The sequence below is a fragment of the Montipora foliosa genome, chromosome 6 (genome assembly GCF_036669935.1).
Source record: "Montipora foliosa isolate CH-2021 chromosome 6, ASM3666993v2, whole genome shotgun sequence".
NCBI lineage: Eukaryota > Metazoa > Cnidaria > Anthozoa > Scleractinia > Acroporidae > Montipora > Montipora foliosa.
In genome coordinates, this window is record NC_090874.1 from 66,019,265 (window position 1) to 66,046,764 (window position 27,500).

General features: G+C 37.5%; 2 protein-coding genes across 5 annotated transcripts in view; one reads left to right on the plus strand and one right to left on the minus strand.

Annotated features, from left to right (window-relative positions):
* Nucleotides 1-4,692: 4,692 nt before the first annotated feature.
* LOC138008215 (uncharacterized) overlaps nt 4,693-27,500 on the plus strand; it is a 24,173-nt gene continuing 1,365 nt past the window's right edge. Inside the window, exons 1-10 of one of the 4 annotated variants that reach the window (XM_068855470.1) lie at nt 4,693-5,498; nt 14,650-14,719; nt 19,463-19,587; nt 19,670-19,808; nt 21,357-21,431; nt 22,270-22,408; nt 23,993-24,068; nt 24,612-24,765; nt 25,174-25,312; nt 25,894-27,500. The exon at nt 25,894-27,500 is cut by the window's right edge and continues 1,365 nt beyond it. In XM_068855470.1, the coding sequence (XP_068711571.1) occupies nt 19,704-19,808; nt 21,357-21,431; nt 22,270-22,401 (312 nt within the window). In that variant the 5' untranslated portion in view covers nt 4,693-5,498; nt 14,650-14,719; nt 19,463-19,587; nt 19,670-19,703 and the 3' untranslated portion in view covers nt 22,402-22,408; nt 23,993-24,068; nt 24,612-24,765; nt 25,174-25,312; nt 25,894-27,500. Of the gene's footprint in view, nt 5,499-14,649; nt 14,720-17,652; nt 18,252-19,462; nt 19,588-19,669; nt 19,809-21,356; nt 21,432-22,269; nt 22,409-23,992; nt 24,069-24,611; nt 24,766-25,173; nt 25,313-25,893 lie in introns of those variants that run through there. The other 3 variants (XM_068855471.1, XM_068855472.1, XM_068855469.1) reach the window with 3 other exon arrangements.
* LOC138008204 (uncharacterized) lies at nt 5,552-13,244 on the minus strand. The gene is made up of 5 exons (XM_068855457.1): nt 12,051-13,244; nt 11,335-11,822; nt 10,345-10,479; nt 8,300-8,355; nt 5,552-6,090 (listed from the first exon to the last, which is right to left on the minus strand). Exons 1-5 carry the CDS (start codon nt 13,052-13,054, stop codon nt 5,854-5,856), a joined length of 1,920 nt encoding a protein of 639 aa, XP_068711558.1. The 5' UTR covers nt 13,055-13,244; the 3' UTR covers nt 5,552-5,853.

The following is a 27,500-nucleotide window of genomic DNA, read 5'->3' on the forward strand; positions in this document are numbered from 1 at the left end:
GTAAAAAGATTTGCGTTTCCAGGAAAAATTTGGCGGGAACGGTTTATTGCGCGCTCATCTCAATGTTCACCTGTGCGGTTATTACACGCAAGGTTTTCCAATTGTGTGCGTAAACTCTGAGATGGACAGAAATAATAATATCCGTAAGTTCCCAACTTTTAATTTCCTGAATTCGTTTACTTTATTACGCTGGCTGGTTTATATGTAATCTGAACTCGACTATAATTTCTTTCCCTAGCAAACGTCCAACTTCGCACAAACCGAAAAGGAGGCTGTTATGACAATGGAAGACCCTACCCTGACATAATAAGAGAACGAGTGTTAGATTTAGCTCATGCAGGCACAAGCCAACGTCAAATTGCAACAGAACTTCGGGTTAGTCGGGGTTACGTGCAAAAAGTTCTTGAACAGTACAATGATAAAAACATTTCATTACGAATTCCCCGTACTAGTTTTTTGGTTTCAAAAGTTTCCAATGAAGTTCTCGAGTTTATGTCTGTTGAGAAAATTATGAAGCCAAGTGTCCATGCCTCTGAAATACGACAGAGACTTTTGTTGGATGGCGTTGTAGATGCTGACGATTTGCCGAGTGCTTCTCAAATAAATAAACGAATAACGCGTGACTTGGTGATGAGCAAAAAGAAACTATCAGTCATACCGTCCAACTTATTTACCAGCCACCTTACTCACCACATCTAAATACGTGTGAATATTGTTTTCACCAAATAAAGGAATTCTTGCGGAGATGTCAAATGTTAGCGATAGAAGAGACCGAAATTGCCATAGCCGAGGGTGTTTCATTGATATCAGCAGCTAATTCAAACGAGATGCTTCTGTGAAGCATACACTGGGTTGCCTGTGGTACGTGCTACAGAAAATCAGAAGGCACTGAATTGTGTGGTATTGAAATACAGCATTCCAGTCTCTGAAGAACAACAAATAAAGGAGAAGCGAGAAACATTGGCTTCTGGGCTGACATGTTGATAATTTTCAAGTTCCCACAACTTCTGTTTACCACAAGTGTGCCCTCTGAGCATCTGACAGCTTTCTAATACTAAAGTTCACTGAAGTTAAGCCCTGCCGGGCGGGGTTAGTGTTTGGATGGGAGACCAAGACAACATTCCCCTCATAAAACAGAAGCATCGGACCGAAAATACTATTAACTCTAACAAATGCGAACTCAGCGAGGTACAGATCTTGTTAGCTTGCTTTATGCAAAACAAATATTGATGAAAAAGCAAATAACTATTGATACACAGTTTTCAGAAAGAGCAGGAGGAAGTTTCCCGAACGGTCGATCGAGAATAAAATATTTACGACATCAAAACAACATTAATTTTGAACCGTGAATATAGAATATAAAAAGTTACGATCAGCGACAAACATTTTGGGAGATTTTTGCTACGTTCAAGTAAATTGCAAAATCGAAAGTGACATGGCCGGAATTCAGCGGGCGCCGTGATTAAGTTACCGCGGCATGTTTACTCGCCAAACAGTGAAGCATCTGTGTCAAATGATGGCAAGATACCGGGTTTTTGTAAGTTTCTTTTTCAGTCAAGTGTTATAAAGTTTGACAATGAAATGAGCTAAGTCAAAACAAAGATCACAATCGCCCAACTCTTATTTATGCAAAGTCAAAATTTACTCTCCAAGACGCGTACGACGTTATTTATCACCAGGTAATTCCATCATTTTGGAAATAGCAGCTACTTTATTATTCATCTGCGTCACAAGTTTTCACTGATTTTGGGGCTCATTTTGTTGAAACTCAAGCACGCTTCCAACAGGCCTGTGAACCCTTCCTGCTTACAGAGCAATACTAAAAAACTTCTCCCATATCACATTTCAACCTTAAGCTCGAAAATTCAATACACAACATGATATTATAATTAAAAAAGGCAGAAAATACCACAGAATCCTTTTCCAGCGAAAACATTATTGAAACTAACAACATATTTGCTCTTAGAGACGAAAACCTCTTCCTATTTCATTGCGTGCGTGAAGACAAGAAACTCAATCGCGTCAAATTACCATGTACTTCAGGTAAATAGAGCTCACTTTGATTTCGTCTCGACGGGCGATAGATTGTTGTCGAAGTCCAGTACTCGTCGCTTTTGAGCTTTCTGCCTAGTTTATCCAACTGACTTTCCATTATTGAGCTCCATAAGGGTATATTTTGTTTAAGGATCCACTAAAACGCCATTCGCGTTACATGACTTTCGACGCCATTGCAGGCTAAGTTAATGATTCTCCTGTGTCCACCAGAGAAATCTACGCAGTTCCACTACCCTCTCGATCCTAAGAACATACTCATAGAAGGCTCTATGCAAAAAGCCATTACTTAGCAGGGTAGTGACAGGCAAGACTTTTACCGACACGGAAAAAAATAAAAAAAACACGAAACTAAACACAGATTCCAACTGGTTTGCCATAGGCAACCCAGTAATAACTATTTTCGCAATTGCGGCTACATATAACAACAAAAGCAATCTTTCGTGTCTTGTAAAGCTGTTGAGCTTTTGCCTCTACTTTATCAGTAAATTCGAAAAGTTTCCACTTCGCAATTGCGTGATGAAACTTTTTATGGAGGCGTGTCTGTCAATCAAATTCGCGTACCCTGATTGGCTAACTTGTAAAAAATGTTTGTTGGGTGGCCACGGTAAGGCGCGTCTTTACACTAGACGGATAACATGAGAGACGCATAATTCGTCATAATCCCCTTTTGACATTTATTTTTCTTATCACGATTTTACTGTTCATGCTAACCCTTTTAACTTTTTACTTCACTTTGGAAACACGGATCTCCGCAATGTTTTCAATGTTTTCAATGTTTTCAATAGACGAAACCGTTAACATTGAAAACACAGAATTCCCGAAACGGTGTCTGAATAAGCTCCAAAAGGCACAAGAATACACCAGAGGTGAGTAATTTTTATTCATTTTATTGAATGAACGTTAAATTGAGCGTTTTTTAGGCTTCATAATCGACGGTATTCTATTTACCATACAAAGTCTTATAACACGTTTAAATTCTCAACCGCTGTCTGCAGTGACGCGAGCATGTGAGTCATTCCTTGGTGAAATGGGTGGGGGCGATGGGGGCTATGACGCAGAAGGAATCACGTGGCTTAAAAATTATGTGTGCGAATTGTTGGTGAGAAAGAAGCTACAAAAAGAGCTCAAACCAAACTTATATTTTATTAACACAATCGTTAAGAACAGATACGTTTCTTCGTACATTCAAGCCTGCCTTTTATAAAACAGTACGTGGTATACTGGCACACCGCACAATTTTATCTTCGGCGTGATCCCTGGCAGAAATACAATGAGTTGAAACCATGGCAGATGTAGCTGTTGACATCTTCCACCTTGTGAGTACGGTTGATTAATTTCCTACATTTAGTCAGCCCAAAAGTACAGTGTCACGGCAATTTACATGTTTTTTGTTTGCGGAAAACCAGTGAGAGAACTCTTATTTCTAAGGTTCCCCATAGCATTTCTCTCCTCAGTCATGTACAAAAGAGAAGAACATAATAGACCTCTTTAGCTTGTACGTTTTGTTTTCCCATTTCAGACCACGTGATGTTTCCAAGGGAATTTCCCTTTTGTTTTTTCATAAGTCATGCATACATATTCACGTGCATAAGACGACATTTGAAAGAAACTGTTCCCTAAACTAGAGTAACATCACGTGGTCTGAAATGGGAAAACATAACGTACAAGCTAAAGAGGTCCATTTACGGTTGGATTGCGCTGATTTCAAAGTTTGTAAAAAAATGTAGCTTTCATTTGGAATGTCACCATGCGTTTTTTCTTCTTTCCCTCATCCCCTCTACCGCTTAAGCTTCCTCAAAATAAATATAGTATATAATGTTACACTTTAATAGGACATTCGCGCTAAGGTAAGGCGAGTGTAATATGTCACGCATTACTTCCAACACCAGTTAAGATAACATGTCAACAGAAACAAAAATATTTATGTCCTAACTTCAGGTGAGAAATAAAGAAACTTTAATGTGGGGAGATTTTCGCGCGAACGTCCTTAAGTAACCAATTTCAGCTAGGTCACAGTCAAACAAGACAGTTATTGGCAAAGGCTTCTTTATGCAATAGCCCACTTTCGATATATTAAAATTCAGTCCTAAACAAAAGACATCATCTCCAGGCTAGACTGGGGAATAAACTCATACAAATTCTTATATTTATTCCCCAGAGCCTCGAGATGATGCCTTTTGTTTAGGACTGAATTTTAATGTATCGAAAATGGTCTATTGCAAAAGGTGCGTTCATAAAAGCCCATTTCCGAGATGCTGTATGTCTGAGTTTCAAAATGAGTCCTGGTGCACAACCATTCAAATGTAAATGAGTTGCGTATTCTTATGCAAATCAAACTCATTTCCCTTACAAAAGTTGAGCACCAAGACTCACTTTGAAACCGAGACAAACAGCAACTCGGAAATGGCCCATTTGCGAGGACCATCATAGGCAGCCCAAGTTCGCGTCACTAGAGAGCGTGTAATAATTAATGACTAGTGGGAAGATGACCTTTGAGTGCAAGCAGTGTTGCGTTACAGGCGGCGGTTGAAAATTTAAACATGTTGTAAGACTTTGTATGGGAAATAAAATACTGTCGATTATGAAGCCTAAAAAATGCTCAATTTAACATTCATTCAATAAAATGAATAAAAATGACTCACCTCTGGTGTATTCTTGTGCCTTTTGGAGCTTATTTTACCGTTTCGGGAATTCCGTGTTTTCACTGTTCTAAGACGAAGTCAAGGCTGCACACTAAGATTTTGACCGTTGTCAGCTCAGAGGCGGTTTGCGACTCTAAAATCCATCCCAGCCGCGATTTTTTCATGCAAAGCTAAAGCCCCATCATGTGCGAACCTGAATGTTTCGTCATCAAAAATCCCCATGCACTTGGCTGGAAATGAGCATTTTCTGCATCCGATTCCACGATAGCTGATGAATTTAACAGCTGCTGATAACCAAACAGGACATGGAGCTTGTGTCCGAGGTCGAATTGACTCCACCTGATGAGGTACAGTCAATTCATGTACATCACTTACCCCATCCACACAGCATCACTCATAACCATGGAGCTGTTCGAGAAGCCGCTGTGGGGATGGGGCAAGTGTTGTACATGAAAGACTTTACCTCATTGGGTGGAGTTAATTTGACCTCGGACCCAAGCTCCATGTCCTGTTCGATTGTCAGCAGCTGCTACATTCATCAGCTATTGTTGAATCTAAGCAGAAAATGCTCATTTTCAGCCAAGTGCATGGGGATGTTTAACGACGAGACTTTCACGGAGGTTCGCAAATAATGTGGCTCTAGCTTTGCGTGAAAAAATCGATTTGTAATGGATTTTCGAGTCGCAAACACACCTCTGAGCTGACAATGGTCAAAATCTTAGTGTGCAGCCTTGACTTCGTCATAGAACATTGAAAACACGGACTTCCCAAAACGGTACAAGGCACAAGAATACACCAGAGGTGAGTCATTTTTATTCATTTTATTTAATAAACGTTAAATTGAGCATTTTTTAGGCTTCATAATCGACGGTATTTTATTTCCCATACAAAGTCTTATAACGCGTGTAAATTCTCAACAGCTGCCTGTAACGCAACACGGCTTGCACTCAAAGGTCATCTTTCCACTAGTCATTAATTATTATTAGACGCTCTCTAGTGACGTAAACTTGGGCTGCCTATGGGATCATAGCTTCACTTGATTTCATATCTGCACTTCATATTATATAATTTCATTGTTAAAGTGTTTTATTCATGAAGAAAGAGTTATAAATCTGCCTCATAAAAGGAAGACTTGTGTTTTCCTCTGTGGTTCCTTTTAGGATTTTTTCCCTTTTTCAGTTAATTTTTTACTCCTGTCAAGTACATTTTTCACATAGTATTTTACTGCAGTCCAGTTTCTATTATCAAGGGCAGGTTTGCTTTTCGCGATGCACCTCTCACACTCCAACTTCCCTGGTACCCTTTTCTGTTTTAGTGCATCTCCAAGGTACTTGAATATTGCTTTCTTCTCCTCTGATGACCACAACACATGGCTTCTTTTATTTCTTTGAGCCTGAGTGATTGATAAAAGAAGACTAGTTAGGTTTGACTACTAGAGCCCTGATAATATTCTAAGCAGGTGCTACATGTAAAGAAATGAGTGAATTTTTCCAGAAGGTGTGCTCCATAGGGCAAGATTGTGCAAGTTTTCAACTGTTATTCAAGCCAGTTTTGTTTTGTTTTTGTTTTTTATTGTGAATCATACTTCTGGTGACAAACAGTGTGAAAAATAGATCAGATACATGTAGTTTACAGGGCTTAACACTAACTTTTGACACCACTTTTCACTTTAGGGAATAGGTTTCAAATTTACTTTCACACCTCCAAATTTCACTTTCCAAAATGGATTACAGTATTGCAATGTACTGTAGAGTACATGTAGCTTACCACAGAAATAAAAAATGTTTCTTGGTACTGTTCGTGTGTTATTAGATGTTATTGAGACACCCCAATTTCAATGATTAAATTATTGTAATTATTGAAATTGGAAAAAAAATTGAAATTGCAAAGATGTTACAGTATCTGCAGCATTTCCTTCAGTTTAGCTTTCTTGCACTTCAGTTTCTCTTTGTGTAGGCTCATTAGCCGTAGGCGCCTATGGTCCCGTAGCGGAACGGATAAAAGCTTACTGTTTCTTTACAAAAATGATTGGAACCGTTCCTCTTTTTATCGAACCATTTTTCCTCTGTCATGTAAGCGCGCCTTTAGGCCATTTGTTGTAGTGCACAATTTTCCAAATCTGGTATTCTAGTTGATTTCTATCTTTTTTATTCCCCAAGTTTTAAATTTACATGTACTGTCCAATGGGAAACGGGTGAGTGTTAATGTCGAGCCCTGGTTTAACTATTACAACTGCAACATACTCCTACATGTACAGTGTACACTTAAATTTTTTGGTGCTTCAGTAAGTAAACCAGACTGGCACAGGCAGCAGTAAAAAGTGAACATTGAAAATTCCTGTGGTTTGCTCATGATCAGTTGCAACATAACCTTACTCAATGGTTTGTTTAAGTAGTTGTTTTTTACATTGTACAGAGTCTGGAATGAAATTTGCTGAAAATTAATGCATGTCATAGGTGCTGCATTGTTTTTTAGAATTATTTTGTCATTACCATAATCAAGATAAAACCATTAACTTAAAATTTATAATGTGGTAAATAAAAGGGGGCGGTATTAAACACAGGAACAGAACAGAACCAAACCGAATATACCGGAATAAACCAGAATGAGGCGGAATAACACTGGAATTAAACGAAATGAACAAGAATGGTACCGGAATATACCAGAACGAGCCGGAATGGCACCGGAATGAGGCAGACTGACACAAATAAAGCGGAATATACCGGAATGAACCTGAAAATGCCAAAATTTGGTGTTTTACATGTATATGTAGTTAGCGCCCACAGATTTCGGTTGTTCCAGTCAGCTTTTGTTGTGTCACTTGATTCATTAAGGGAATTGCATGTGTTTTTGCCTTTTGTAACATTATTTTGGAACACTTCAGTCACAAGAAAAATTTGACAGATATCTGTCGAGCTAGCTAAATGAATAATTATTTGTTGTGGAAGTAACATTTTTGTTCGTGAACAAATACACTAGCAAGAGAAACAGAATGTTATTCTTAGCTAATTGTTTTTGTCTATGGATCTCGGAGGTGGCTTTCACTGTGCGAGTCAGAAAAACCGTGAACATTTTTATTTCATTCTGACAAGTCATTGTGTATAGACCAATCACAATCAGGTTCAGCAAACCACAAACTAATTACCGTTGCTGCTTTGCTGCTTCCCATAACCCACACGTGATGGAGACATATGGAATAGATCCACGAAAATGGCCAGAAGACTCTTTCTCTCTTCCAGATTGTTGGTAATAGTGCCAGAGGTTTTTCTCCAGTTACTACTCAAAAAAATCCTACCCACAGTTTGATATGAGTTATTTGATTTCTTTATGGTGTCCCCGATTACTGTACACTAAGTTGACACTTATGTATTTATTTATTTCCTGCTCAATGAGAGCCAACTTTTGTTTCTTGGCTTGTTTTTGCTGTAATTTTGGAACCAAAAGTTATCTGTAATGATCTCTACTTTTGATTCAGAATCACTTTGTGCATGTTTCCTGTGGAAACTGTAGTTTTGATTTGACTCGGCCAGGAAACATTTACTGTTTCTCTTGGGACCAATGATCAATGAATTAATAATTTAACATTGTAACATGGTGATTACCTGTCCTTCTTTCTGCAATACTTTCTGTTTGCTTGTTGGCTTGCTTTTCTTAGTATCTACATGTATGAAGTATGAGAATGTTTATGAGCAAAATTAATTATTAAAAATTATCCATTAGAACCTACTGAAAGCTGGGACTTTACTGTGGAGAGTTTAATGTGGTCCTAAACTTTCATCTTTTTTAATAATCCATCCATATATTTAACATAATTATTTACATGTACCATTTTTATCCCATTTGGATCTTCAACCCACCTGTGGGAGGCATGTATAGCCATATAGTGTAAGGGAGGACAGGGATTATTAAAGCTGTTATAAATGAATAAAGGAATGTCCAGTGCTAACCAAAGAAATAGTGTAGGGAACAGTTTATAATAATGCTTTCGTAAAATTTCTCAGGTGCTTAGGAAGCAAAACATTAGCCAAGGAGAAATGACATAATTACCTTTCCTTGTGTTTCCAGAGGACCCTCTCATATTATCATGGAAATCTCCACAGGCTGCTGTTTGTTATGTAGGAACTACCAAATTTCAAAAGTTATGGCTTTAAGCTTAAAAATTAAATTTAAATCATTTGGGATTTGAACCCATGATCTACGTGATGCGATGCAGTGCTCAAGCGAACTGGGAGCTGGTTGTAAGTTCAATGCTCCAGGTACATGTAGGGTTTCTGGGCTTAAGCCAGACACTGTTCAAAAGGAGAACATTTTTTCCATTTAGAAGAGTTTTGATGTAAAGACTTAGCAAATAGCCTGTGTTCAGCCGCCCACTCTCAGCAAAAAAAAAACGCCAAGAGTAACATTTAGTAATGTATTCCAGAATAATTTTGCAACTACATGTACGCTGACCAAAATTTGCATGGCTCATATTTCTTTGGAGCTAAATTCTCAAAACGGCGGTCAATGAGGTTATAGATTCAAACGAGCATGGAAAAGCATCTCGGATAGTTTTAAGATACCTTGGCTTTATAGCTCTAAGCATTGTTTAAAGGAAATGAAGTATTTGCAAGTCTTCCAACCGGGTACGGCTCTGATCTTCAGAGCAGCACAGATCGTTGCCGATGATCTGTTATTTTCCTCGATATGTCCACATTTCAAATCTTCTAGGGCAACATGCTTTGTAGATTATTCTTATTCTTCAGAATGGCGAGGCTGGTCCGAGCAAGGCGTTGGGATTAAATTGACTGGTAACAATCTTTTGAATAGTGCTATATATATTCACCTGGTGAAGATTCGTCAGGTGTGCTTTCGTTTCTTTAGTGCAGACAACAATTCCTACAAACTACAAATGTACACTTTACACTCCATAGATAGCAATTCCACTCTTACTTTAAAAGAAAAACCTCTTTGACCATCAAAAAGTTTTTTATTCGTATTTTTTACCGTGCGCAAAGTACACACAAACTCATTGTAAAATCTTTCACGGTGTTGATGTCGAGAAATAAAAATAAAAGCCAATCAAAACTCGTTGTTTCAATGGCCGTTTTTATACTAGAGACGCATAATCCGTCCAGACGAATTATGCGTCTCTCATGTTATCCGTCTAGTGTAAAGACGGGACGAACTATATGAGACGCATAATTCGTCTTGGACGAACTCGGGCAAACATTTTTTCTGCGTCTGTTAAATTCGTCTAGTATAAAGACGGGCACTAGACGCATAATGCGTCTGGACGAACTTTCCAGTTTAGTGCGTCTTCGAAGACGCACTAAAATAGATTCTTCGTCCAGACGCATAATACGTCTTGCGGCCGTCTTTATACTAGACGAATTTAACAGACGCATAAAAAATGTTTGCCCAAGTTCGTCCCAGACGAATTATGCGTCTCTAGTATAAAAACGGCCAATGATGTAATGATCGATGGGTAATAACCAATCAAATCATTTTTCACACATTCCAAGAAAAATCGTGTGGAATTCTGAACACAATTATCAACAGTAAATCACAGACACTCCTCTCCGATTTTTTTTTTTTTTTTCGGAGAGCGGGCGGCTGTACACAGGCTATAATTTACCAAATTGAAGGGTGCAAACAAAGCATTACTTACCTGTAAAAGGCGTTGCTGATCCTGATAGCTCCCTGTCTTCATCACTGTCATCACGATCCTCATCCTCCTCATCCTCATCCTCATCATCATCATCATCACCATCATCACCATCATCACCATCATCACCAGAGTCATCTGCAAGAAGATACCAGGAGTATCATTAGAAAACCTTGAGCAAAAACTGCTTTGGTGAAAGGCCACCAATTTAACCACAAAATAAAAGCAGGCAACACTGTCAATAATCTCCTTGCCCTTGAAGAGACAATTAAATTTATGGGAAGCAAAAAACTAAATGAAGTTGTCCCTTTAAAGTTGTTTTACTTATAAGTTGCAGCAGCAATGACAAGATTTATTGAGAAACATAGTGAACCGATGTTTACTTAGTAGAGTTGAGTTTGATAACAGCTGTATTATAATATTATTGTTCCAGCGAAAGTGGCCAGCTTGCATTGGCAGCAACGTCTCTAAAAGGGCTTATGGTGTACATGTATAAGGCCACCTACGTGTAAGCAGAAACAGCGATAAGTCAAAAAGGGACTTTTCCGAGTGCTGGAACATAAAGATGTAGATGAACATCACATGTTCATTAGTGATTTAATGAGGTTAAATGCAGTTTAACTGAGTTGACAACTAGAAGTGACTGCAGTCAACTTGTTGTCAGTGGTTTTGTTATATTTGCGCATGCATTCGATTCCTCGTACTTTGCATGGTACAGTTTATTCATTGGTGTTGTGGGAAGAAAGAGCAGTTTATTTGGAACATTTAGCGGTTTTTTCCCTCCCTCCCTCCCCCCTCTACTTTCCATTGTTTATCAGTGTGACGGGTGGCTGTCTTCTCAAGGGTGTGGGGGCTCATGGCTGGTTTGTCAGCTTTTGCCAGCAATTGCTGCAGTCTCCGTCATGGAACTGGCTGCCAATAGTGGAAGCTTCAGGATGGCTCAGTCCCCCACCTCCACTTAGTGTCGCACTAAGTCTTGTTAATTACACTTACCGTCATTCACATCAACATCAATCTGATCCAGTGGCTTCCCAATCCACTTCGAAATGCTTCCTTCATCCACTACAGCAAGAATTTTGCTGACTTTTGCTAGTTCAATTGTTGATTCGTGAAGACGATAATATTCTCTGTGAATTCTTATGTCATGACCCATGTGCCGTGCTAACCAATCCAATTCCTTTTCTTCAAGGTCCAACACTTGAGAAACAGTTGCAATGTATTTTCTTAAGCAAGTGCTTGTGATGACCTCTGGATGTTTTAGATTAACGCCTTTTGCATGGGTCACTCTATGCAGGCAGTCCCAAGGACGCAGGTGGCTAACTGAGTTTCCACTTGGCCTTGCAAAAAGGTACGGATTTCTGGGGTTAATCCCAACTGCATCCCTCTTCTCCACTAGCAAAACCATCGCTTTTTTTACTTCTTTTGTCAAAAGAACTGGCACCTTGCGCCCCCTCTTTCCCCTTATTTCCACCATATCTAACCTGAAGGAAATGCAGAGTTATGGAGTTAGTTACAGTACATGTACATGTATGTCATATTTATGCAAGTTTTTCAAATACACTGTGGATGTCTTTATAGCACTAAGCAACCTAGTGTCTGTCTGTTAACACAAGTATATTATTATCAGCTTGAATGCAAGAAAATTCTTAATGCATATTATTGTTTCAGTTTTTTCAAATACAATGTAATTATTATTGAGAGTACTGTACCTTTTGCACAGCTCTTTCTCAATAGGCTGTAAAGTGTTGGTGATCACCTCAACTGATGTTGCATTCCAATCTGGTCTGTTCTCAAATGATGAAACGTGGAGCTTTGCTGCCTCGCCTCCACGTCTCTTGTTAAAAATTATGAGACGGGTAAGGGTTGTCTCTGCTAACTCCTTCCAGACTTGTAAGTTAGAAGCCTCTTCCAAAGATCTTGTCAGTACTGACAGCCGGTCCAATAGGTACTTTCTCAAAAGTTGTAAATCATTGGTGACAGGGAGTAGCTCGATTGTGTTAAACTTTTTCCTTTGAAGCGCTGACAAGGAGTGGTGGCTGATGCGCTCATTCCATTCAGAAGCAATGAGCTTCTCCAGATTTTGTTGATCAGTCAGAAGGACATTGTCCTTTTGTCTGAGAGCCTTTCCAGTCAATATGGCAGCACATTTTCTAATGGAATGGCCCAGCTTCAATGCCAAAGAAGGAATACCGATTGCACTTGTTTTTCCAGATTGATCGAAACTGCATACCGATTTTACTGATGCAATGATCAGGTCAAAGTGCTCTGGCTTCATGAAGTGTTCCAGGTTAGAACTTTCATTACTTGACTTCTCTCTGAGATCTAGAAGTAGTCTTGCTAACTGCCTCATCCCTTGAGACACCTCATGGAGTCGCTCGCCACCAACTTTTTCAGCCAAATGAGTTCCATACTTCAGAATCAAATCATCATGTCTGGCAGCAATTGTAATTTCGTCGGATTTCATAGAGGCAATGGTCTCATTGAGAAGACTGCACTGACTTGGCTTCTGAGATAGCAAGAGTAATCTGCTTTGTTGTTTTAAATTTTTTGATCTGTGTTCTTCATCTTCATCTTCCCCACCTTCTTTCATCTTTTTAAAAGGGCAAGTCTTGTTGTGCCGCCAAAGCTCGTTGTGCCGCACGAAACCATAGCAGTGGGTGCAAGGCTGGAACTCATCTGGTGATATGGTCTCTGATTCAGTTGGGCGTCTCATTACTATCAGCTCACCACTTTTTGTTTCAAGGACTTCAGTGTTATGATGAAAATTTCCCAGCAGCCTCAGTCTTTCCAGTTTCCTTTTCCTTTCAGTTGAATTCACTGGAAAAGCCAATGCCTTTACCACTTCGCTCTCCTTTGCGTGAACTGCCTGGTAGTGTCGAGCTATCTTGGGATCTTGGGATACAGCTTCTTACAATAATAGCATGCCTGCCTTTTGTCGTATATTCTGGTATTGTGCCCTGTCTTTCTAGCTGTTGACATTATCACTGTAATAAAACAAGTAGAGAGTTTTGATCAGGTTGGGAGGAGTTCACAGGGACACACAGTACTTGCTGTATACAGTAAGTGTACATTTGGCTTGATATCACAAACTCCTTGTTACATGTAGTTTTGTTTAATTAAGCTACATGCACCAGTCAAACAGCAGATACAGAAAGAGGTGTACAATCTACATCAAAGTGAACTAAAAGAACCTGTATAATATTATTTCTTGTCAGTAGTTTGTTTTTTTTTTGTTTTTTTGTGAGAACTGACCTCTTGATTAAAAAAAATAAGCACAGCCAGGATGAGACATAATTATTAAAATCCAATAAAAAAACGTTCTCTGGCTAAAAATTTTGGAAAGAAATATAAGCTTTTGACTGTCGATCTACAGCCTTCCACGGATAAAACATAGAATGTAAATTAGTGAAATATATACAAAAAAGGCGAGAAAAAAGTAATAAAAAGAACAGAGTAAAAGTATGAAAAAAGGTGGCTATTGTTTAAAAAGAATGCTACACTGATTAGGAATCGGCTTACAGTTATTGTCAGCATGCTGGGTAGCAGAGGTGTGCCAGGCCTCCAGAGTTTTTCTAATATGAAAAGAGCCTTCTCGATAACTTGAGAATGATTAAAATCAATGCGATCACTGAAAGACCATGCATGTTTCCCTATATTTGACCCATTAGCACATGTTTTACATTCCTAATGTGTTCTTTCTTGTGGGTTTCAAAGCAACGGCCGGTTTCACCTACATAACACCAATCACAATCGGCAACAAGAATTCCTTTCTCCTAATTTAGACCACCTATTAAACACCAACCCAACGTGATTTATAAAATACCCTGTGCCGATTGTGATTGGTTCGAGTTATCGACAAAGACTCTTTTCGTATTAGAAAAACTCTGGAGGCCTGGCACACCTCTGCTACCAAGCATGCTGACGATAACTCTAAGCCGATTCCTAATCAGGATAGCATTCTTTTTAATTAAACAATAGCCACCTTTTTTCATACTTTTACTCTGTTCTTTTTTTATTACTTTTATCTCGCCTTTTTTGCATATATTTCACTATTATTTTTACATTCCATTTTTATCCATGGAAGGCTGTAGATCGACAGCCGAAAACTTGTATTTCTTTCTAAAATTTTCAGCCAGAGAACATTTTCTTATTGGATTTTAATATGACCTCTTGATGTTGACTGTGCTATCGCCATCTCTATATAGGAAAAAAAGATTAAATTATACAACCTTGTTTCACATTTTAGAAAAGTAGGGCAGAGGTTCACTGAACTGTTAATTATTTATTAATTTTGTCATTGTTTTATAGATTGAGGTAATAAATAATTATAGTGAAAGGAGTTTGGCATGTCCAACCAGGGAGTTTGATAGTAATACAGGTGGGTAATACTACATGTACATAGTCTTGATTGAATAGAGACAGCCCTTAAATAAATGGCTGTTAGCAAGAGTACATCAGGCTGTTTTTAATAGACCGTTTTGGAGGTGCATGATCATAGCCCATTTCCGAGTTGCTGTATTCCTCAGTTTCAAGCGAGTTCTGGTGCACAACCATTCAAATGGAAATGAGTTGCGAATTGTTATGCAAATCAAACTCATTTCCCTTACAATAGTTGAGTACTGGTCAAGACTCACTTCGAAACTGAGACTAACAGCAACTTGGAAACGTCCCATTATGCCCTGGTAAAGGAAGCCATTTTTTAGCAATAAACATTACATGTATGTTAAACTGAAATGGAGCAGATCAGCTCATTTACAAATGTACATGCAGTCTTCAAGGTGGTTGTCTTGGCTGTTTCTTAATTCTTGATTCTTGTTAAATACACTGTATGTAAATTTCATTACTTTATGACTTTGGTGCACAGTGTGCAAACCCTCTCAAAAAAGTACGCAGTACCAGGCTGTGTATTTACAACCTGTATAAGGCTGCTTTCGTCCAAAATAATAATCCTTGATGAGAACCTGAGTCAGTTAAAATATGACTCTCACCTGCAGCTGGAGATTCCTTTGGTTTTTTCTTTGAGGTTGATTCATCATCATCTTCATCAGAAGTGATCAGTGCTGGGTGGATTGAGGAAAAATGTCAGTAACTCAGTAAAATGTGTCAGGGCTGCTACGCTGGGGAAACAGGGAGATCTATGCAAAAATGAATTTCCAGAAACATGACGAGATTGATAGCGATACGAACCACAGAAGGATCATCTTGGAAAATCAAGTATACACATGTATACAACTTACAGTGAACTGCATTGGAAACAACAAGAACAATCCAGGACCCAGTTATTCAAAAGCCAATTAATGTTAATCCCAGATTAAAAATTAATCTAGGAGTTTATTTGATTGGTGAACCTTTACATTAGAAGTCAATCTTGAAAAACAAAAATTAGCAACAGAAACTTTCACCAAAAAGTTGAAAACATAAAAAAAGGTTTATGCTAATTCTGGATTAAGTTAATCGGCTTTTGAAAGACTGGGCCCAGGATCAAAATGGACCAATCACAGCCGACCATCGTATTACAAAAGTAGCAGAGCACACAATGTTCTCATGAGGCCGTGCCCTTGCAGGATTCCCACAAGAAAAATAGAAATGGCGCATTAAAAGCCATGCAAATGTGCCCAGCTGGGCACATGGCAAGGATGCTATGAGCAAAGCAGAGTTTTAAAAATTAGCAGTTTTTTGATGGTTAAGTGAATACTCCAGCTCCTTGCCTCTTCATCTGAATGAAAGCAGTTTATCATAGGGGAATGGCTGAATAAGTTTATACTGATGAAGTGTCAAAGTAAGTTAATTCATATTAAGTAAAATGTAGAACAACAACTGTTTTGTTATCTTGCATGTACTCACCTTTTCTTTTTGTTAAAACTGGCCTCATGACTTTCTCGTCCTCAGAATTAGACTCAGTACTTTCTAAATATTTACAGAATTAAGACACAAGAAAAAATTACTTTCTCAAGTAAACTGTATCTTTATGATAATAGTATTAAAACCTTTCAAGTTAAAAAGTTGATCAATATTATTTACGTTTTCTCTTTCTTGAAACTGGCCTTCTGATATTTTCATCTTCCTCTGAGCTAGAATCAGTAGTTCCTATAAAAGAGTAAAATAACACAAGATAAAAGATAATGTTAAAATATTTGGGTATAATTTTTCATAATTACTCAACTTTTTGAGATGGTGTGAAAAAAGCAGGTATTGATTCTCCTTGTTCATCAGTTTTGTTAAGTTCCACCCAGTTGAAGATTATATTATAAAGCGCAACTGCAATAAGTTGACAATGAGTCTTGGAGAACATTCAATTGCAATGTACTCCTTTGAACCTTGATCAGGCTATTTTTGCTTTGTTTCCTCAGAAATGAAACGTATCTTCAGGGTGAACTAATTACACAGTGAGGTAGAGTGGCCAATCAAAACAGAGTTTGTAATTGACAATATAAACATCTGTGAGATCTCTAGATGTACCTGAAGTATCACAAATCATAATGCTGACAAACAAACATTGAAGGAAATGGGTCATAAAGAGGAAGTTTTGACTATATGTATCTGAATAATTTTGAGTTAGATTAAAGCGATACATGTATATTTTTGTTTTTAGTAATGTAAACAATCAGGCTTTGCACTAGTGAGTCATAGTAATAAATTAAACTGGGTTGACCAGGAATCAGGTGTTTGAAAGCTAGTACAAGTATCTACCAAGGTTCACCAGGCCTTCTGATAGGGTGCGATTAAAAATTGCAAATTATGCGATTTTTTCAGGGCAGATTGTGCGATTAGAAAGGCCAATTATGCGATAAATAATGCAAATTATGCGATTTTTTTCTCAGCAATTTTAAGGTTGTTTTATACGGTTTCAGGTTAAGAAAAACACTTTTTTGCTGCCCTAAAGCCATTTTGAACACAAAGGAACAGTAATTATGTATCTCGATCGACATTAGTTGGGATAAATAAAAGTTGAAAAGTTGAAAGGACACAGCTAACATGCCAAATGAATGATCAAGGTGCTCGTCAACCACGAACTTCCGAAGATGGTCAATCACAATAGGGCCATACCCCCATTTATATGAGAGAAAATAAGCCGCGGCTTACAGAAGACTCGAATGTTCACCCCGTATAAATGGTACAAAATCTACGTTCACGTCTTTTTCAAGCCGCGGCTTATATTGACCTGGGAATATATATTCGTATAAATAGTTCCTTTTGCGTATTTTGTACACCGTGGCCAGAGTAAGCCGCGGCTTATTTTCTCTCATATAAAAGGCCCTAATATTGCACGACGAGAAAAACATCAGTCCATCGTCCACGTGGAGCGTACCTGTGAGGTACTTTCTTGCTCGATTGTGAGCTGTCAGATCGGGCGGAATGTGGGAACTTCCTTCTTTGTCGAAGCAAAAGCGAGCGTCTTCACAACAAACTTATCCATGAGTAAGTTTTTATCAGTTTTCAACGAAAGAAACTACATTTTGCCGAAAAACTTACAACTTCACTTGTTTTTCACAAATCTCTTCTACAAGGGAAGGCAACTGTGTCATTTCAGTGGTGTGTATATCATGGCGTGTTTGTGTCGCACCAATAGAAGGAGACTCGTACCAGGTCCCCGACATGCAAAATAAAGCCTTGAACTTCGAATGTTTACGAAATCGAAGGTGACAAAGAATTTTAGCCTTTTTCCAAGATAAATCATCTTAAAAATGGCGTATTTATGCAGGAATTTCTAAGAAACGTCTTGATTTATGTTTCATTTTATGAATTTATTGCGTCATTTTGTGAATTATGCGATTTTTCTTGAATTGTGCGATCGGATGCGATTTGAGGTCGATTGTGCGAAATCGCACCATCGCGTAATATCAGAAGGCCTGGTTCACATGTAACATACTCAAGTAATAGAAGACTCATGGAAAACGGAATTTGAAATGGTAAGCAGTGCCATTATTAAAAAGTAAAATAGCTATTTGTAGATTTTATGCTCCGATGTATTATATTGTGCACCGCATGCTTAAACCAAATCTGTTCGTCACTTTAATGGGTAATATTCCTTGACAGGCTTCTCACCGTTCAGAGAGTTTGCGTCCGCATTTCTATCTTTATTCCTCAAGAGTTTCAAAAGACGAAGCGAAATAATTAAAATATGATGATGGACCGAGTCACCCACACTTCTGTTTTCTATCTTAAAGTTTCTCTTGCCCTTACCATTCTGGAAACAAAACTTTATTTCTTTTTTTGAAGTGGTTTCTTGTTGGGGGTGCAGGTTCCAACTGATACAGCTAGATCAATGAGCTTTTGGTACTAGAGTTTGTTTATACAGCTACAGGTACAATGCACACTGTAGCTAGCTGTATACTCGCCATTTCTATTTTGAGGTGCAATTTTTATTTTTCAACTTTACAACAGTACTGTAGTCTCTTGTCTTCCATCTGTGCAAAATCTCATCATACCATTTAGCACAAAAATTTGAGGGACCTTTATTTTGGGGATTCGCGATCTTTTGTAGTTTGTGGGAACTACCTTTTGTGGTTCAAAATGACTGAAATTTATGTAGAAAACTTATAATAATTTTTGCAATTCTCTGTTCAAACAGCAGAGATGCATCACCAACTTATTTTAAACCTAGCTGGTGTTACAAATGAGTCACTTAAGTTGTGTCTAATAAATTGAAATTGGTACTGTACATGTAGTAATGGTACCTTTTTTGTGAGCTGGTTGTGTTCTCTGCTCTGTTTCATCCTCCAACATGTCTTGAACACCGTCTCTTGGACACCCTTTTATTAATTGATAATAAGTGGTACTGAATGAGGCTAGATTATTTTGAGAGGTAAAGTAGGTGACTTTGTTACTTTTACTAATGAATATACAAGATGTTTATAATCTTGAGTAAGTTACGTATTGTAATTTGTAAGTTCTCTGCAATTTTGTTAGCAAAGCCCACAGTGACAACGAGGTTGGACGACAACAGTACATGTAGTTGTGGGGGAAAGTGAGTGACTTCGGTACTTGATACTAACTGAATTAATGAAGGCACAAACAAGATGTTAAATATTTAGAATGATTTTGGTAATTTCAACCTCTACGCAGTCTCAATCCAATGTGATTTGATGTGAATTAATTACTGCAAATCTCTTGATTTCAGTTTTAGTGCTTCGAATTCAGTGCTGGAAGACTAGACACTTTAACCCACTGACTCTTCAAGTGCTTTGGGGTGCCCCCAGTTGGCGAGTAAAATCCTTTGCGTTAGACAGAGTCAAAATCTGCAAAGTATGACTCCCAGCATTCAGTGTGTTAATAGAGGGAACATATTTATTGACTGCTTAAGTGTTTTCCTGTTTTTATTTTTTAGGAAATCGTACCTCTTACAATAACCCTGTTTTGGAATGACAGCCACAATGAGTTTTCCAGGATCGTGGTTACAAAAGAGAACATGCACAGAATCAAAACAAGAGAAGCCTTTTAATACTTCTCTTCAGTCTAGCCAGAAGGTGTGTTATAATTTTAAATTTAATTAATTTTAAATCAATACCATGTAGGAGGATTGCGGTAATTTTTACAGTGGGTTTAGTCTCAAAATGCCTCTTGTTTCAAATATTGGTGTTATCATGTGTCACTTAAGTTGTGTAATCGATTTAAGGACGTTCGAGCCCATTTCTACTGCGCATCCTTACAGCGCACACAAATTCACATGCCACATCATGCATCTAGCGTGTGCGCTAAGTACCGGTACTAAAATGAACAATGATAGTAGGGCAAATGGCAATTGCTATAGCTTTGCTTGGATTAAACGATCTTGGATGTTCGGTGACCCATACTTTTCTTTCCAGAAACAGATTTGATTTACAATTATCTCCACATTGTCCAAAAGTGAACAAAAAATCAATATGGGAAGTTAAAAAGTTTTCAAGAGTTCTGTCCTCGGGACATGGAATCCTGCCATCTTGCTGCTGCAAGGTGCATAAAACTATGGTCATTAAATTCAAGCTTGTTCCTTAAGGAACCTCAACACTTAACTAAATTTACTTGATGGGTCCACTTAAACAAAGTTTAGTAGAGAACGATTCACTTCAAAGATGTACATGTAATTGCAATGTTTTGGGGCTTACAGACACTGTGGCCTTATTTGCTAAAGAAGACGAATTTTTTCAGATTTAGGGTGTTCTTCCGGGCACGTTCTCGCCAAAACAAAGTCGGTGACCCCCCAATTTTTTTTTTTTTACATTTCTGACATCACTATTTAAATTCATCATCTTTCAATGGTAAAATTTGCAGGAAAAAATCAATGTTAGAAAATTTTCGCGCAAACGTCCTTAAATTTGTACTGTAGTAATAATACCATACCTTTATTATAAGCTGGTGGTGTTCTCTGCTCTGTTTCATCCTCCGACGTGTCTTGAATACCATGTCTCGAACGCCCTTCAATAGATTAAAATTAATGCTGTAAGTGGTACTGAATGAGGCTACAATATTTAGAGAAGTAAAGTAGGTGACTCTGGTACTTGTACTTAATGGATAAACAAGATGTAAGTTAGTCAATTAAATTGTGAACTAGACTTAACTTGGAACTGTCATGGTACATTTACCTTTTGTATGAGCTGGCCATGTTCTCTGCTGTGTTTCATGGTGTAATGAGTCTTCAATACCATCTGGTGAACAACCTTCAGTGGATTGTGAATGGTAATAAATCAGGCTAGAGTACTTATAAGGGAAAATGGGTGACATGGCTACTCGATACTAAGGCTCAAATAAGATGTTTAATTAATATTTACAATGAATTGGTTGAATTTTAACTTCTCAGCAGTCTGCATCGGAAGCGATTTGATTTGAAATAATAAATCTGTTCATTTGGGTTTCAGTGCTCCAGCACTGGAAGAGAAGACACTTTAATAAACACACTGACTCTTCAGGTGCCTTGGGTTGCCCCCATTTAACGACTAAAATTTGCAAAGTATGACTCCCAACATTAAGAGGGTTAATAGAGGGGACATATCTTTTGACTGCTTGAATAAAGTTCTTTCCTTTTTTTATTTTTTTAGAAAATCATACCTCTTTCAATAACCCGGCTGCATGGAATGACAAGCACAATGATTTCTATTCAGTCTGGCCAGAAGGTGTGTTATAATTTTCAATTTAATTAATTTTAAATCAATGCCATGCATGAGGATTGTGGTAATTTTTCCAGTAGGTTGAGTCTCGAAATGCCTCTTGTTTCATTTATTGGTGTTATCATGAGTCACTTTAGTTGTGTAATCAATTTAAATTGGTAATGAAGTAATGTTACCTTTTTTGTGAGCTGGTTGTGTTCTCTGCTCTGTTTCATCCTCCAACGTGTCTTGAATACCGTCTCTTGGACACCCTTATATTAATTGATAATAAGTGGTACTTCAGGAATGAGGCTAGATTATTTTGAGAAGTAAAGTAGGTGACTTTAATTTGGTACTTTTACTAATGAATATACAAGATGTTTATAATCTTGAGTAAGTTACGTATTGTAATTTGTAAGTTCTCTGCAATTTTGTTAGCAAAGCCCACAGTGACGACAAGGTTTGGACGACAACAGTACATGTAGTTGTGGGGGAAAGTGGGTGACTTCGGTACTTGATACTAACTGAATTAATGAAGGCACAAACAAGATGTTATTTAATAAATATTTAGAATGATTTTGGTAATTTCAACCTCTCCGCAGTCTCAATCCAATGTGATTTGATGTGAATTAATTACCGCTAATCTCTTGATTTCAGTTTTAGTGCTTCAAATTCAGTGCTGGAAGACTAGACACTTAAACCCACTGACTCTTTAAGTGCTTTGGGGTGCCCCCAGTTGGCGAGTAAAATCCTTTGCGTTAGACAGAGTCAAAATCTGCAAAGTATGACTCCCAGCATTCAGTGTGTTAATAGAGGGGACATATTTATTGACTGCTTAAGTGTTTTCCTGTTTTTATTTTTTTAGGAAATCATACCTCTTATAATAACCCTGTTTGGGAATGACAGCCACAACAAGTTTTCCAGGAATGTGGTTACAAAAGAGAACATGCACAGAATCAAAACAAGAGAAGCCTTTCAATACTTCTCTTCGGTCTAGCCAGAAGGTGTGTTATAATTTTCAATTTAATTAATTTTAAATCAATATCATGTAGGAGGATTGCGGTAATTTTTACAGTGGGTTTAGTCTCAAAATGCCTCTTGTTTCATATATTGGTGTTATCATGTGTCACTTAAGTTGTGTAATCGATTTAAGGACGTTCGAGCCCATTGTTACTGCGCATCCTTACAGCGCACACAAATTCACATGCCACATCATGCATCGAGCGCGTGCGCTAAGTACTAAAATGAACAATGATAGTAGGGCAGATGGCTATTGCTATAGCTTTGCTTGGATTAAACAATCTTGGATGTTTAGTGACCCCTACTTTTTTTTCCAGAAACAGATTTGATTTACAATTATCTCCATATTGTCCAAAAATAAACAAAAAATCAATGTGGGAAGTTAAAAAATTTTCAAGAGTTCTGTCCTCGGGACATGGAATCCTGCTATCTTGCTGTTGCAAGGTGCATGAAACTATGGTCGTTAAATGCGAGCTTGTTCCTTAAGGAACCTCAACACTTAACTAAATTCACTTGATGGATGCACTTAAACAAAGTTTGGTAGAGAACGATTCACTTCAAAGATGTAATTGCAATGTTTTTGGGCTTACAGACACTGTGGCCTTATTTGCTAAAGAAGACTGATTTTTTCAGATTTAGGGTGTTCTTCCGGGCAAGTTCTCTCCAAAACGAAGTCGGTGACCCCCAATCTTTTTTTTTTACATTTCTTACATCACTATTTAAACTCATCATCTTTCAATGGTAAAATTTGCAGGAAAAAATCAATGTTAGAAAATTTTCGCGCGAACGTCCTTAAATTTGTACTGTAGTAATAATACCATACCTTTATTATGAGCTGGTGGTGTTCTCTGCTCTGTTTCATCCTCCGACGTGTCTTGAATACCATGTCTCGAACGCCCTTCAATAGATTAAAATTAATACTGTAAGTGGTACTGAATGAGGCTACAATATTTAGAGAAGTAAAGTAGGTGACTCTGGTACTTGTACTTAATGGATAAACAAGATGTAAGTTAGTCTATTAAATTGTGAACTAGACTTAACTTGGAACTGTCATGGTACATTTACCTTTTGTATGAGCTGGCCATGTTCTCTGCTGTGTTTCATGGTGTAATGAGTCTTCAATACCGTCTGGTGAACAACCTTCAGTGGATTGTGAATGGTAATAAATCAGGCTAGAGTACTTATAAGGGAAAATGGGTGACTTGGCTACTCGATACTAAGGCACAAACAAGATGTTTAATATTTACAATGAATTGGTAATTTCATCTTCTCAACAGTCTGCATCGGAAGCAATTTGATTCGAGTTCATAAATCTGTTCATTTGGGTTTTAGTGCTCCAGCACTGGAAGACAAGACACTTTAATAAACCCACTGACTCTTCAGGTGCCTTGGGTTGCCCCTAGTTGACAAGTAAAATTTGCAAAGTATGACTCCCAGCAGTAAGAGGGTTAATAGAGGGGACATAATTTTTGACTGATAACTAAAGTTTTTTCCTGTTTTTAATTTTAAGAAATCGTACCTCTTACAATAACCCTGTGTCAGAATGACAGCCACAATGATTTTTGCAGGACCGTGGTTATAGAAAAGAATGCGCACAGAATCAAAACAAGAGGAGCCATTACTTCTCTTCAGTCTAGCCGGAAGGTGTGTTATAATTTTCAATGTAATTAATTTTAAATCAATACAGTAACCATTTAGGAGGATTGTGGCATTTTTTCCAGTGGGTTTAGTCTCAAAATGCCTCTTGCTTCATATATAATTATTGGACCAGGTGTTATCATGAATCAGTTAAGTTGTGTAATCAGTTTAAATTTATGAGCTGGTTGTTTTCTCTGCTCTGTTTCATCCTCCGACATGTCTTGAATACGGTGTCCTGAACACCCTTTAATGGATATTAAGAAGTGGTACTGAATGTAGTAAAGTAGGGGACTCTGGTACTTGTACTAATGGATAAACAAGATGTTTATTATCTATCGTAATTTTTAACTTCTCTGCAATTTTGTTAGGAAAGCCTACAGTCTACATGTACCTTCTAACTCTGTTTGGGAATGACTCCTACGACGACTTTTGGAGGATCCTGTTATAGAGAAGAATGTGCAAAGAATTACTCCCAGCATTAAGGGGGCTAATGGAGGAGACATATTTTTGACTGCTTAAATAAAGTTCTTTCTTTTCTAATTTTTTTAGGAAATCATACAATGAACCTCTTACATTAATAACCTGGTTTGGGACCGACAACCAATGGCAATGATTTTTGCAAGACCGTGGTTACAGAAAAGAACATGCACAGAATCAAAACAAGAGAAGCCTTTTAATACTTCTCTTCGGTCTAGCCATGAAGGTGTGTTATAATTTTCAATTTAATTAATTCCAAATCAATACCATGTAGGAGGATTGTGGGTTCAGTCTCTAAATGCCTCGTTTTATATATTTGTGATAACATGACTCACTTACATGTACATGTAAGTTGTGTAATCGATTTTATATTGATGCTGGCAGTAGTAATGGTACCTTTCTTGGCTAGCTGATTTCTGTGCTCTTTTTCACCCTTAGATGTGTCTTGAATACTGTTACTTGAACACCCTTTAATAGATAATATATAAGTGGAACTAAATGAAGCTACATTATTTACAGAGGTAAAATGGGTGATTTTGGTACTTTTACCAATGGATAAACAAGATGTTTACTATCTTGAGTAAGTTACATGTAGGTATAATTGTAATTTGTAACTTCTCTGCAATTTTGTTAGGAAAGCCAACACTGTACCTTGTAACTCTTTTTGGGAGTGACTCCCACAGTGACTTTTGGTGGATCCTGTTATAGAAGAGAATGTGCAAAGAATTAAAAGAGGACATTACTTCATTGGAATCATTTTAGTTTAATTACAGGTGTGTTGTACATTTGCATATTAACATTTATTAATAGGAGAATTGTGGGAGAGTTTTGCATTGGGATCAATCTCCGGAATTCCTCCTTTTTGATAATTATTTCTTGTTCTATCATGAGTCAATTAAATTGTGAACTCAAGTAAGTAGGAACTGTAATTTTTTTGTACCTTTTTCATGAGCTGGCTGTGTTCTCTGCTCTGTTTCATGTTGTAATGGGTTTTCAATACCATCTTGTGAACAGCCTTTAATGGATAGCAAAATAGTAATAGATTAGGCTACAGTATTAATTTTACAGAGGTGAAAGAGATGCGTATGGTATAAACAATGCAAGGTGTGTGGTTGGTATCATAATTTTAACTTTCTTGCAGTTTTGTAAGGAAAGCTGTTAACTCTGTTTGGGATTGACCTCTATGATGATTTTTGGAGGATCCTGTTGCGGAAAAGAATGTAATAATTGAAATGTTGCAACTTGATGTTAATGGTATTTTGTTCTTAAGATATAGCCCAAGGCTTATGATGTAGATCAGTTCGTTTCAACTTGTACTGGTCTGTTTTAGGGTAATATTGTTTTTCTTACCAAGGTGAATGTCAATGCCATCTACATGAAGGTCTTCAACCTGTTTGATTAAGATCAGAGCAGATTGTTACTACTGACACCGTTTGCATCACGCAAGCAGGGACTGCATGGAGATGATTTAATTTATTGATGTGTTAATGATAACTTTACATGCATATGTAAGTGTCAATGGATTTTATAGTACTAGAGCACTAATTGGGGACACTAACGAAATTAACTCAAATCAAATCAACCAGCAAACAACCCATGTATGACGCCGAGTCTGGGAATCAAACCCGGGCCACATTGGTGGGAGAGGCGCGACCCCTGCTCCCGTCAGTTTGTCTTGGGATTCAGTTGCGCCACTATATTATTGTTCTGAGATAAATATAATATCTGAAATAAGAATTATAACTAGTATGTGCATTCTTGTAACTGGTTTTGTTTTTTTATTTGAATATTGGAGGAAGTTGAAAACTTGATCAAGGTACATACTGTAATAATAAGACAGTATAATTATGTTGTCCAGGGGCTTCTCTTTCTTTTATGAACATAGTGATTATTAGACAATTATTCACCGAAGGTGAAGTGAATATCGGTGAAAAAAACCAGAGTTGAAGTTGAGGTTCTTATTCACTGATATTCACCAAGCCTGGGTAATTGTTTTAGTGTAATATTACATTGTGATTATTTGGGAAATATGCATTTTCTGTCTGTCACCTCGACAAAACGATTTGCAGTCATTTTTAAAAAACGCTTAGGTAGGGGTTTATTGTGTAATAATCACCTTAAGGGCAACCTGAATCAGTAAACAAAATTTTTTAATAGTCGCATAAAACTATGTAGTAATACAAATGACTGATATTTAACATACCTGATGGTCTACAAGTTTAATTTTTTTCCATTTGTTACCAAAAACTGAAAATAAGAAATACACATTAAAGTACACCAAGTTTTGAAGTCCTCCTTTTTGTTATTATATTAGCCATCTTTTCTCCCTTATTAATTCTAGATCTGTCACTTTGAGAGGTCCAAGAATATTTTGTTAAAAATCATATTCATGCAGGCAAACGTTAATTGTTATTAATGTTTAGGTAGCATTAGCACTGTACAGAACTATGTAAAACTGTATGCAAGACAATTCCTTTTTGTACACGTAGAGTCATTCCAATTCTGAAGATCTTGTGGTTAATACATTCTTGCACAAGCTCTATTCTTGTTTTTTATTGTTGATTGCCACTGTTGCAGTATCGTCCTTGCTTGAATGAATTTGGACAGAAGCAAGGGGTACAACAACTGCTTTTACATTGCAGGGGCAGATCCATTCCGGTTTCCAATGTTTTACAGAAATGGGTCAGAAACACGGCAAAGGGGACTTTATAGAGTTAAAATTATAAGATTTCCGGGGAGCATGCCCCTGGACCTCCCTAAAACCTTTCTCGTTGTTTTGGAAACCGGTCATTATCTATCCTAAATCTGCCCCTGGAGTAGGTATTCCTGTTGACGTTCTGTAGTCTGTTTTTTTTTTCTAAAATATTATTGGTGTGCTGTATAGTCATGTATCCAGAAACCAGGAAATCACTTTATTGGCCAAACCTTTTTGCATGGTTCTTTCGTTTTTCCTTTTCCTTG